Below are 12757 nucleotides of genomic sequence, written 5' to 3'. Positions count from 1 at the left end.
TTCTGGCATTGAAGAAGCATGTTCTGTTTGAAGGAGAAAAATACAGGCTTAGTCATATACGGTGAACTAGCCTCAACGTTTGTGAGGAGAGGACATCGCTGATAGGACAGCAATTATAGGTCACTTATCCCATGTAAAATCCAGTCAGCCTTCTGATTAGGGTTGGGCAGTATGCAGATTTTCATACCTTCATACCGTTTCTGTACCATACCGGGGAATACGGTATTACTGGAGTGCCCACAAGGGGCGCTATTTCAAATAGAAAAAAATGTAAATGGACAAAATACAGGAATCTTGATCCAGGAGGGGATTGAATGTCTCTGCTGTAACCAAGAAGCTTGATCTTGACATCTAGCCACTTAGCTAGCAAGTTAGCCAAGCATTTAATGCATAACTGGAGCCCTGAGCTGGATATAATTGATTTGACACATCTTATATATATATATATATAGATTTTTTTTTTTCACCTTTATTTAACCAGGTAGGCAAGTTGAGAACAAGTTCTCATTTACAATTGCGACCTGGCCAAGATATTTCTTATAATTATCTTAACTTAGTGTTAATTATAAGCAGTGGCATAGCACGCAGGCCCTCGAGGCGGGAGTGTCCCCAACCCCCCCGGCATTGAAAACATACCGTTGATATTTGGAAATACCCTGGTATACGGAATAAACCCTATATCGCCCAAGTCTACCTGTGATGTCGGTAAACTACTTTGTTCCATTGCACAGGACAGACTGTAACTAGACACAGTCATTCAGTTTGCTGAGTGAGCCGATTCTACCCGGTTCTACTCATCTCTCTCCGCTGAGTTCACGGGAATTGAACCGTCCTGTTTCTTTGGACCCGAGATGATCGTGACACTGACTACACTTGTCCATTCTCTGCTCTGGCTATGGACGCCATGATCTGTTCTGCGTCGTATACATTCGACCAGACCATGGCCTTTTTTTCTGGACTTCTTCATCTACCATGCGCATCTCTGTGAATACTATGGCTCTTGGTCTTATAGGAAGAAGAGACTGGATGGATGGTCGAGGTCAAAGATTCAAGGTGGCCAGCATGTGTTTCGTTATTGTACACATATGATTTGGGGAGATGCATCCCTTGAGGACTGCAGAGTCATGGATAAAATAAACTTACACAGGGGGGGTTAGAGTCAATGACAGAACTGTATCTGTACTCTCGTTGTTCCTCCTCCAGCCTCATTCAAAACCACACTTACTACGGCCTGTCCAATCTCAAGTAACAAAGGAGGACTTGGACTGATGCTATAAATGGTCCAATCTGTTGTTATAGAAACTTCTCTCTCAAACAGATATCTATAATCTCTGTTCCCAGTATGTGTGTTACTGGCTAGCCTGGGTGTCAGTCTGCTACCGTGGGTGTCAGTCTGCTAGCCTGGGTGCCAGTCTGCTAGCCTGGGTGCCAGTCTGCTAGCCTGGGTGCCAGTCTGCTACCGTGGGTGCCAGTCTGCTACCGTGGGTACCAGTCTGCTAGCCTGGGGGCCAGTCTGCTAGCCTGGGTGCCAGTCTGCTAGCCTGGGTGCCAGTCTGCTAGCCTGGGGGCCAGTCTGCTAGCCTGGGTGCCAGTCTGCTAGCCTGGGTGCCAGTCTGCTAGCCTGGGTGCCAGTTGCTAGCCTGGGTGTCAGTCTGCTACCGTGGGTGCCAGTCTGCTAGCCTCGGTGCCAGTCTGCTAGCCTCGGTGCCAGTCTGCTAGCCTCGGTGCCAGTCTGCTAGCCTCGGTGCCAGTCTGCTAGCCTGGGTGCCAGTCTGCTACCGTGGGTGCCAGTCTGCTACCGTGGGTGCCAGTCTGCTAGCCTGGGTACCAGTCTGCTAGCCTGGGTACCAGTCTGCTACCGTGGGTGCCAGTCTGCTAGCCTCGGTGCTAGTCTGCTAGCATGGGTGCCAGTCTAGCTGGGTGCCAGTCTGCTAGCCTGGGTGCCAGTCTGCTAGCCTGGGTGCCAGTCTGCTAGCCTGGGTGCCAGTCTGCTAGCCTGGGTGCCTGCTCTCTTGAAAACTCCTTATGGGATTGTCATAGCATGTTTGGCTTGATACTAGGTCTCTGTTTGTTCCTAGGCTTGATTATGGAGTTGGCAAGATCCCAAACAGATCTGGGACCAGTTGGTGGTGGTGCTGATCTAAAAGGTTGCCGGTGCTTTAATAACTGATCTATATAAGGCATTATTATTTAACTTTGAAGAATTTCTGCCTCAGAACCAGCTGGTGATCGTTTCTAACATTAGTCTACTAACAGGCCTAGGCAGCCTTTGGTCACTGTCCCAATAGAAGACGCTGAGGGGTATTTTCCATTTCTTAATGTGTCTGAACTGAGTTTAATTGCATTCATCTTCTATGGTTTATTTTATAAGCCTTGTTATAATTTACTGCTATCCTAAGTTATTAAATATTCAATATGGGATTGCATAGAACATTAAATGAGTTATGCAAAATGATTCCATAATATGCCTAAACACTTATGCATATTAGAGGGATCAGTCATGAAGTTGGATAGACCCGCAGTGCAATAACAGTTAGTTACCCTTTATTCAAACTGTGCAATAAAGGGTTACCAAGGGTTATTTTGTAGTTGAAGTTGTGAGACTGTGCATTGTACTTTGGCGGTGTCATGACAGCAAATCTATAGTTAGCGTGCGAAGGTCTGGAAAATTTTCGATCCACAGCGATACTAGCTTGCATTAACAAAAAAATGTAGCCATAACAAATGATGGCGTGTAGGGAACGTAGTGGATGCTGAAGGAGTACATTCTGTTCCTTACCCTCCTGCCTTTAGGTCCTCTGATCCCACCGAGACCCCTTGAACCGGCCGGACCCTGCAGGAGGAAGAACACACCACATATATGATGGAAGGCAGTAATGTTACCACACTCACTGAGACGAGTAGTAGGACTGACTAATGAGACAGGAGATGGGTCTACAGGATGCTAGTGAATGTAATGCATCCCTATCATGACCAAGAGCTGATCTCATGCCCCTGAAGGATATGTATTTAGTCATGCTTGCACAGGAGATCCTATTGAGATGAAGCATGTCATTTTCAAAGGACACCTGGTCAGAAGAAGTGGAAGAGTATGCTCTGCTATTAACACTAATGCACTCTGCTGCTGCAGTCTCCTGTGCAGCTTGCTAAAGCATCTCTGAGTCTGACCGGCATGTCCTGCCACAACTTGTGTGATGTCGGTGCACGGCGTGAGGAGACTAAAGACATGTAGACATGCTATAAGGTAAAGGGTGGGAGCTGCATTAGCTTAGCCAGAGGTGCTAAAGTTACGGCTGGCATGGCAGTGCTGAGTAATCCTGACACTGATTGAGTGTCTTTCTGTCACTTCCCATCAACATCAGCAAAGGTATGTGCTGTGGGGAATGTCTCCCAAACGCCTCTTGTTTGTACAACTGTCTTTAGTGTCTAAATGAGCGAAGATTAAACGGTATTAGTGAGGCCTCATCACAGACCTTTCTTGGCTATGTTTACGTAGCTGGATTCCAAACAAGGCAGGCAACAAACCCTTGAGGAGCCAGAATGGGTAGTAGCCTAAGAGTTTTTAAGAGGCTAAGTCTGACCTTTGAAGACACTTAAACTAAACTCAAACAGACTCTATGCCAAGCTGCTGAATGTACCAAATAGAACAGGTTTTAACTTGATGACTCATTCAGTTTGTTTACAGCAGTGATGCCTTGCTTCTAAATGCATTCTGCCATGGTGCATCTAATGCCAAACTAGAAACGATGCTATTTCAGAGCAGTGTTGGTGGGATGGGGTTCATTCTTGTAGTAAATCTACAGGGCACAAGAAGTTTAAAATGGTACCAAATGTTATGGGCCGGTTTCCCGGACCAAATTAAGACTATTGCATGGAATAAAAATAATCTCCACTGAAAGTTTTTTCTGGTCTGTGTCTGGGAAACTGGCACTAAATGTGTAAAGCAAACAGGCTTTACTTACTGGTATCCCTAGAGGTCCTGATGAACCACACTCTCCAGGAGTTCCAGGATGACCCTGACAGACACACAGAACAACAGCATGAAGACATCCTTCATACTTCAAAACCCATTTAAAACCCCTTTCTAACATACTCTAATACTGACAGTGAACTGATGACTATTGACAATTGTTGGCTGTTCAACTGTTTCGATGTACTGTATTGTCTATTTTAGACTGCAAGATGTGGCTGACTGAACAGTTTGTTAGTTTAGGTACTCTTAGAAAAAAAAAGTGCTATCTAGAACCTAAAATAGTTTTTCGGCTGTCCCCATAGGAAAATCCTTTGAAGAACCCTTTCTGTATCCAGTTAGAACCTTTGAGTTCCATGTAGAATCCTTTCCCTAGAGGGTTCTACATGGAACCCAACATAGTTCTATCTAGAACCAAAAAGGGTTCCTCCTGGAACCGAAAAGGGTTCTCCCTTGGGGACAGCTGAAAAACTCTTCTCGAACCTTTTTTTGTAAGAGTGTAGTGAGATCTGACATAACTGTATCTGCCTTACTCTATCGCTTCTCAATAGCTGCAGCACTGTGTTGTTATACAATGAACATCTTGAGTCAATATGCTGAGAAGATAATGTAGATGCAAACAATATGGGGCCTCCAGCTGTTTGCTGCTGTGTGAAGCATTTACAATACTAGGTAATGAGTTGAGAGACCAAGAAGAGTTATAAAAATAATTCATTTGGAAACTTCTGCACATTTATATACAACATAAATGCTATCCTCGCTACAGTGTATCCCAACATGAAGTTGAGCTGACTGACAGTATGACATAACAAAACCTAATTTCGTACAAGATGTACAAGCTATACATATCTCTTTCTCAGTCTGAAGGTTACCTATCTTAGTGCCCCATTGCTCATCTCCAAGCCCCCAAATGACATCCTGTCCTACCCATATAGCGTTGAATGCCCCTGGGAATAGAGACGGGGTCCAGACTTACTCCTTACCATCGCCCCCTTTTCCCCTGGCGGTCCAGGCAATCCCATCTCCCCACGGTCCCCCTGGAAAAACATATAGCACTGTAGTTTAGTTTATATTAGCTGTGTTTGTTTCCCCTGGCGGACCAGGAATCCCATCTCCCACGGTCCACCTGGGAAAACCAACACAGCTATGAGGACCCTGCATCACATAGGTAGGACCAGGAGTTTTCCCTGTAGTTAGTTATGGTCAGGTCACAAAAAAGGTTAAAAAAAACGATGGTGCCATGGGTATATAGTTAGCAGGGCGGCAGATAGCCTAGCGGTTAGAGCGTTGGACTCTAGTTCGAATCTCCGAACTGACAAAAATCTGTTGATGTGCCCTTGAGCAAGGCAACTTAACCCTACTTGCTCACGGTTCGCCGTTGATAATGGCAGACCCTGGCTGTGACCCCACTATCCGATGGTGTCTCAGGGGGAGTGGGATATGCAAAAAACACATTGCCAATTCATACGTGTTTAATACACACTTGCACGTGTGAAATTGGACAAATATAAGCACCCACCAAATTATTACTATAATGCACATAATAATTCACATTTCCTGTTGCTGCAAGATTATTTTCTTGTCTGTAGCCAATTGGTTCAAATTAAGATCCTACATCTGTAGTTATAGCAGAAGACATCAACAGGAAGCTAACCCAGCAGGCAAAACGGTGTTGAAATGGCATAATTAATTTCAACCAGCTTACAACTGTTTGTAATAACGTCATTTCAACCATCTTTGTCCACTGGGAAAGTAGAGCAATAACAAATCTGAATCTTTCAACATGACCGAAACAACAGTATATGAGTTGAAAAGCCTTCCTGTAACGTCTAACGCAAAGATACCCAGCGAACCTTTTCTCCTGCGAGGCCAGGCTCCCCAACAGGGCCGATGAAACCCACCAGCCCCTGCAGAGACCAACACAGGAAAGCACACAGTCAAAGTCCTGTACTTACACCATGGCCTGCAGAGCAGTGGAGCACAGCAAAACACACACGCATGAACATACGCAGTAAGAGAGAGAAAGACGCACACACACACAAACAGACACACACAGACACACATAACAGACACACACACACACACACACACACACAGAGTGAAGTATAAACAAACAGAGAGTGAGAGAGGAGAGAGAAAAGCCTTTACCCTCTCGCCAAGCTTTCCGACCTCTCCAGTTATTCCGGTCTCGCCCTACAGCAGAATACCAAATTAGCATTTCATAAAAAGATTACAAATGTTAAAGTTCAGATCAGTCAGAGAGAACATGCTTAGTTAGAGGCCAGTCCCCCTGGTAATAGAAACGTGACATCTAATTTACACACAGTTAAATGAGAGAGCGAGAGAGAGAGAGAGAGAGAGAGAGAGAGAGAGAGAGAGAGAGGAGAGAGAAGAGAGAGAGAGAGAGAGAGAGAGAGAGAGAGAGAGAGGAAAGAGAGAAAGAGAGCAAGGGGAGACCATGTTAAACAACAGACTCAGGCAGATGGATGGAGAGAGAGTGATAGAGAGAGAGAGATAGGGAGAAAGAGTGATAGGGTAGAGAGTGATAGAGGGAGAGAGTGATAGGGAGAAAGAGTGATATAGAGAGAGAGTGATAGAGGAGAGAGTGATAGGGAGAAAGAGTGATAGAGAGAGTGATAGAGAGAGGATAGAGAAGAGGCGAGTGATAGAGAGAGAGTGATAGAGAGGAGAGTGATAAAGAGAGATAGTGATAGAGGGAGAGAGTGATAGAGAGAGTGATAGAGAGAGAGAGTGATAGAGAAAGTGATAGAGGGAAAGAGTGATAGAGAGAGAGATTGATAGAGGGAGAAAGAGTGATAGAGAGAGAGAGTGATAGAGAGAGAGAGAGTGATAGAGTGAGAGAGTGATAGAGGAGAGAGAGAGTGATAGAGGGAGAGAGTGATAGAGGGAGAGTGATAGAGAGAGAGTGATAGAGAGAGAGTGAGAGAGAGTGATAGAGAGAAAAGTGATAGAGAGAGAGTGTGATAGAGGGAGAGAGTGAGTGGATAGGAGAGAGAGTGATAGGGAGAGAGAGTGATAGGGAGAGAGAGTGATAGAGAGAGAGAGAGTGATAGAGGGGAGAGTGATAGAGGGAGAGAGTGATAGAGAGAGAGAGTGATAGAGAGAGAGAGTGATAGAGGGAGAGAGTGATAGAGAGAGAGTGATAGAGGGAGAGAGTGATAAAGAGAGAGAGTGATAGAGGGAGAGAGTGATAGAGGGAGAGAGTGATAGAGAGAGAGAGTGATAGAGGGAGAGAGTGATAGAGAGAGAGTGATAGAGAGAGTGATAGAGGGAGAGAGTGATAGAGGGAGAGAGTGATAGAGGGAGAGAGTGATAGGGGAGAAAGAGTGATAGGGAGAAAGAGTGATAGGAGAGAGTGATAGAGGGAGAGAGTGATAGAGAGAGAGTGATATGGATAATGAATTATAGAGAGAGAGAGTGATAGAGAGAGTGACAGGGAGAAAGAGTGATAGGGAGAATGATAGAGGGAGAGAGTGATAAAGAGAGAGAGGATAGAGGGAGAGAGTGATAGAGAGGAAAGAGTGATAGAGAGAGTGATAGGGAGAAAGAGTGATAGAGAGAGAGTGATAGGGCGAAAGAGTGATAGAGAGAGAGTGATAGAGAGAGATAGTGATAGAGAGAGAGAGGTGATAGGGAGAATGAATGATAGAGAGAGAGAGTGATAGAGAGAGTGAGAGGGAGAAAGACTGATAGGGAGAATGATAGAGGGAGAGAGTGATAAAGAGAGAGAGTGATAAAGAGAGAGAGTGATAGAGAGAGAGTGATAGGGAGAAAGAGTGATAGAGAGAGTGATAGAGGGAGAGCGTGATAAAGAGGAGAGAGTGATAGAGGGAGAGAGTGATAGAGAGAGAGTGATAGAGGGAGAGAGTGATAGAGAGAGAGAGTGATAGAGAGTGATAGAGGGAGAGAGGGGTGGAGAGTGATAGAGGGAGAGAGGGGTAGAGAGTGATAGAGGGAGAGAGGGGGAGAGAGTGATAGAGGGAGAGGGGTAGAGAGAGGGTGATAGAGAGTGATAGAGAGAAAAAGTGATAGAGAGAGATGTGATAGAGGGAGAGTGTGATAGAGGAGAGAGGTGATAGAGGGAGAGAGGGGTAGAGGAGAGAGTGATAGAGGGAGAGAGGGGTGGAGAGTGATAGAGGGAGAGAGAGGGAGAGAGGGGTGGAGAGTGATAGAGGGAGAGGGTGGAGAGTGATAGAGGGAGAGAGGGGTGGAGAGTGATAGAGGGAGAGAGGGGTGGAGAGTGATAGAGGGAGAGAGGGGTAGAGAGTGATAGAGGGAGAGAGTGATAGAGGGAGAGAGTGATAGAGAGAAGAGTGATAATGATAGAGAGAGAGTGATAGAGAGAGAGAGAGTGATTAGGGATAATGAATTATAGAGAGAGAGAGTGAGGGAGAGAGTGACAGGGAGAAAGAGTGATAGGGAGAATGATAGAGGGAGAGAGTGATAAAGAGAGAGAGTGATAGAGGGAAAGAGTGATAGAGAGAGAGTGATAGAGAGAGAGTGATAGAGGGAGAGGGTGATAGAGAGAGTGATAGAGGGAAAGAGTGATAAAGAGAGAGAGTGATAGAGGGAGAGAGTGATAGAGGGAGAGAGTGATAGAGAGAGAGAGTGATAGAGGGATAGGGTGATAGAGGGATAGGGTGATAGAGGGAGAAGGTGATAGAGGGAGAGGGTGATAGAGAGAGTGATAGAGGGAGAGCGTGATAAAGAGAGAGAGTGATAGAGGGAGAGAGTGATAGAGGGAGAGAGTGATAGAGGGAGAGAGTGATAGAGGGAGAGTGATAGAGATAATGAATTATAGAGAGAGAGAGAGTGATAGAGAGAGTGACAGGGAGAATGATAGAGGGAGAGAGTGATAAAGAGAGAGAGTGATAGAGAGAGAGAGTGATAGAGAGAGTGATAGGGAGAAAGAGTGATAGAGAGAGTGATAGAGGGAGATAGTGATAGAGAGAGAGAGAGTGATAGGGGAGAATGAATGATAGAGAGAGTGATAGAGGGAGAGAGTGATAAAGAGAGAGAGTGATAGAGGGAGAGAGTGATAGAGAGAGAGTGATAGAGGGAGAGAGTGATAGAGGGAGAGAGTGATAACGAGAGAGAGTGATTGAGGGAGAGAGTGATAAAGAGAGAGAGTGATTGAGGGAGAGAGTGATAGAGGGAGAGAGTGATAGAGAGAAAGAGTGATAGAGGGAGAGAGTGATAGAGAGAAAGAGTGATAGAGAGAAAGAGTGATAGAGAGAAAGAGTGATAGAGAGAGTGATAGGGAGAAAGAGTGATAGAGAGAGTGATAGAGGGAGATAGTGATAGAGAGAGAGAGTGACAGGGAGAAAGAGTGATAGGGAGAATGATAGAGGGAGAGAGTGATAAAGAGAGAGAGTGATAGAGAGAGAGAGTGATAGAGAGAGAGTGATAGGGAGAAAGAGTGATAGAGAGAGTGATAGAGGGAGATAGTGATAGAGAGAGAGAGTGACAGGGAGAAAGAGTGATAGGGAGAATGATAGAGAGAGAGTGATAAAGAGAGAGAGTGATAGAGAGAGAGAGTGATAGAGAGAGAGAGTGATAGAGAGAGTGATAGGGAGAAAGAGTGATAGGGAGAAAGAGTGAGAGAGAAAGAGTGATAGAGGGAGAGAGTGATAGAGGGAGAGAGTGATAAAGAGAGAGAGTGATAAGAGAGAGAGTGATAGAGAGAGAGAGTGATAGAGGGAGAGAGTGATAGAGAGAGAGTGATAGAGGGAGAGAGTGATAGAGAGAGAGTGATAGAGGGAGAGAGTGATAAAGAGAGAGAGTGATAGAGAGAGAGAGTGATAGAGAGAGAGAGTGATAGAGAGAGAGAGTGATAGACTCCCGCAGATGGATGGTGCATTACGTTAATAGAATCTGACCTTTAGTCCTTCGGGACCTGTTTTGCCCGGGAATCCCTGCCTTCCAGGTCTGCCCTGAACAGAAAACATACATGAACCATAGTACTGAACCTCATCACACAGTACAGTAGAATCATCATCTGCCCTAAAGACAACCGTCCTAGTACCGTAACCCACCCGCCACCACACTAAGAAACCTACAGACTAAATATACTGTAAAGCTACAATCTGTCCTAAGGACTCCTCCAATCTGGCTTTAACAGTGTCTGGATTCATGTATGGTGTAAAAATGACGGTTGACTTTGTCATGCAGTAGCATAGCGTGTCCAAGACATTTGTCCTTTTAGGGACAGAATATTATACTGTCTTATCTTGTCTTACTCAGACCAGTGATATGATGATTGGACGAATGGGTTAGAACAATACAACACTCAAAAACATTACAAAGTTTAAGAGCACCAACAAAGCACTCGGCTTTCACATTCATTTGGTGGAGTGTCTTCTGTTATTGTCAAATTTTAATGCCTGAAAAAGCTGTGCTACTTTTGTTGGCTTTTCCTGGCACAGAAGAGAAACGTCACTGTCCCGCTATATATTATTCAAAGACCCAAGTCCATCAACAATGGAACCGAGAACTTAGCTCACTAATGCATTAGTAAAACATAATTGGATCTAATGTGTTATATTGAATCAGTATATTCAATGAGTTGTGGTGTCTGTCTTTCGGAGATGGCCGTTTGGAATCCTCTGTTCTTTAATGTGCTTAGTCATCTGTATGAGAGTAGAACTGGATTAGTGCTCTGCTATTATTGAACTGGATTAGAGTTCTGCTATTGTTGGATTGGATTAATGCTCTGCTGTTGTTGAACTAAATTAGTGCTCTGCTGTTGTTGTACTAGATTAGGGCTCTGCTGTTGTTGTACTAGATTAGGGCTCTGCTATTGTTGAACTGGATTAGGGCTCTGCTATTGTTGAACTAGATTAGTGCTCTGCTATTGTTGAACTGGATTAGGGCTCTGCTGTTGTTGAACTAGATTAGTGCTCTGCTATTGTTGGACTGGATTAGGGCTCTTTTGTTGTTGGACTGGATTAGGGCTCTGCTGTTGTTGGACTGGATTAGGGCTCTGCTGTTGTTGGACTGGATTAGGGCTCTGCTGTTGTTAGACTGGATTAGGGCTCTGCTATTGTTGGACTGGATTAGGGCTCTGCTATTGTTGGACTGGATTAGGGCTCTGCTATTGTTGGACTGGATTAGGGCTCTGCTATTGTTGGACTGGATTAGGGCTCTGCTGTTGTTGGACTGGATTAGGGCTCTGCTATTGTTGGACTGGATTAGGGCTCTGCTGTTGTTGGACTGGATTAGTGCTCTGCTATTGTTGGACTGGTTCAGGGCTCTGCTATTGTTGAGCTAGATTAGTGCTCTGCTGTTGTTGAACTAGATTAGTGCTCTGCTATTGTTGAACTGGATCAGGGCTCTGCTGTTGTTGGACTGGATTAGGGCTCTGCTATTGTTGGACTGGATTAGGGCTCTGCTATTGTTGGACTGGATTAGGGCTCTGCTATTGTTGGACTGGATTAGGGCTCTGCTGTTGTTGGACTGGATTAGAGTTCTGCTATTGTTGGATTGGATTAATGCTCTGCTGTTGTTGAACTAAATTAGTGCTCTGCTGTTGTTGTACTAGATTGGTGCTCTGCTGTTGTTGGACTGGATTAGGGCTCTGCTGTTGGTGGACTGGATTAGGGCTCTGCTATTGTTGAACTGGATTAGGGCTCTGCTATTGTTGAACTGGATTAGGGCTCTGCTATTGTTGAACTGGATCAGGGCTCTGCTATTGTTGAACTAGATTAGGGCTCTGCTATTGTTGAACTGGATTAGGGCTCTGCTATTTTTGAACTGGATTAGTGCTCTGCTATTGTTGGACTGGATTAGGGCTCTGCTATTGCTGAACTGGATTAGGGCTCTGCTATTGTTGAACTGGATTAGTGCTCTGCTATTGTTGGACTGGATTAGGGCTCTGCTATTGCTGAACTGGATTAGGGCTCTGCTATTGTTGAACTGGATTAGTGCTCTGCTATTGTTGAACTGGATTAGGGCTCTGCTATTGTTGAACTGGATCAGGGCTCTGCTATTGTTGAACTGGATTAGGGCTCTGCTATTGTTGAACTGGATTAGGGCTCTGCTATTGTTGAACTGGATCAGGGCTCTGCTATTGTTGAACTGGATCAGGGCTCTGCTATTGTTGAACTGGATCAGGGCTCTGCTATTGTTGAACTAGATTAGTGCTCTGCTGTTGTTGAACTAGATTAGTGCTCTGCTATTGCTGAACTGGATTAGTGCTCTGCTAACTGGAGTGATATATTGGCATGTATTGTTGAATTTGGGACGACTCCAGACTAACTCTTTATTTAGTCTATAATGGATGCAAATGGGAAGTCTCTGTAGGAGGATGCATTATGATGGAATCCAAGGCCAGGTTACTCACTGACACAATCAGAAAAAAGGTCTGGATTTCAAAGCTCGTTTACCGGATCTAGTAGAGAGAGAGCCTGCGTCCCAAATGACACCCTATTCCCTACACAACTTTAGACCAGAGCTCTATGGGCGCTAGTCAAAAGTAGTTCACTATATAGGGAATGAGGTGCTATTTGGGATGTAACCAGAGTCTATCCTCATTGATATCCAGATGTTTATGATTATTCAGAGTAAAGAATGGAGGATATGTCCATCTATGGTGGAGGACAAGCTCACAAAATATTAGGCAAGGGAAACAGAGAGCCATTCCAAGCCGTTTTATAAATTGATTTTTCAGTATTTTTAATGAAGCATTGACATTTACTTCCAGTGTTTAGCAAAATGGCCACTCTCCAAAAGTAACATATTAAAAATGAATGCAGAAAGCAGATATTT

At 44.7% G+C, this 12757-nt stretch overlaps 1 protein-coding gene across 1 annotated transcript in view; it reads right to left on the bottom strand.

Annotated features, from left to right (window-relative positions):
* Positions 1 to 12757, bottom strand: part of LOC115199662 (collagen alpha-1(XXVII) chain B) — a 98760-nt gene that overhangs the window by 20966 nt on the left and 65037 nt on the right. The window contains exons 23-28 of the mRNA XM_029761971.1: positions 9871 to 9924; positions 6119 to 6163; positions 5824 to 5877; positions 4954 to 5007; positions 3963 to 4016; positions 2780 to 2833 (exon numbers count right to left, since the gene is read on the bottom strand). Of these exons, the coding sequence (XP_029617831.1) occupies positions 2780 to 2833; positions 3963 to 4016; positions 4954 to 5007; positions 5824 to 5877; positions 6119 to 6163; positions 9871 to 9924 (315 nt within the window). The remainder of the gene's footprint in view (positions 1 to 2779; positions 2834 to 3962; positions 4017 to 4953; positions 5008 to 5823; positions 5878 to 6118; positions 6164 to 9870; positions 9925 to 12757) is intronic.

The sequence above is a fragment of the Salmo trutta genome, chromosome 9, assembly GCF_901001165.1.
Source record: "Salmo trutta chromosome 9, fSalTru1.1, whole genome shotgun sequence".
NCBI lineage: Eukaryota > Metazoa > Chordata > Actinopteri > Salmoniformes > Salmonidae > Salmo > Salmo trutta.
Note: the sequence above shows the minus strand (reverse complement) of the source record. Positions and strands in the feature narration are given on the sequence as shown.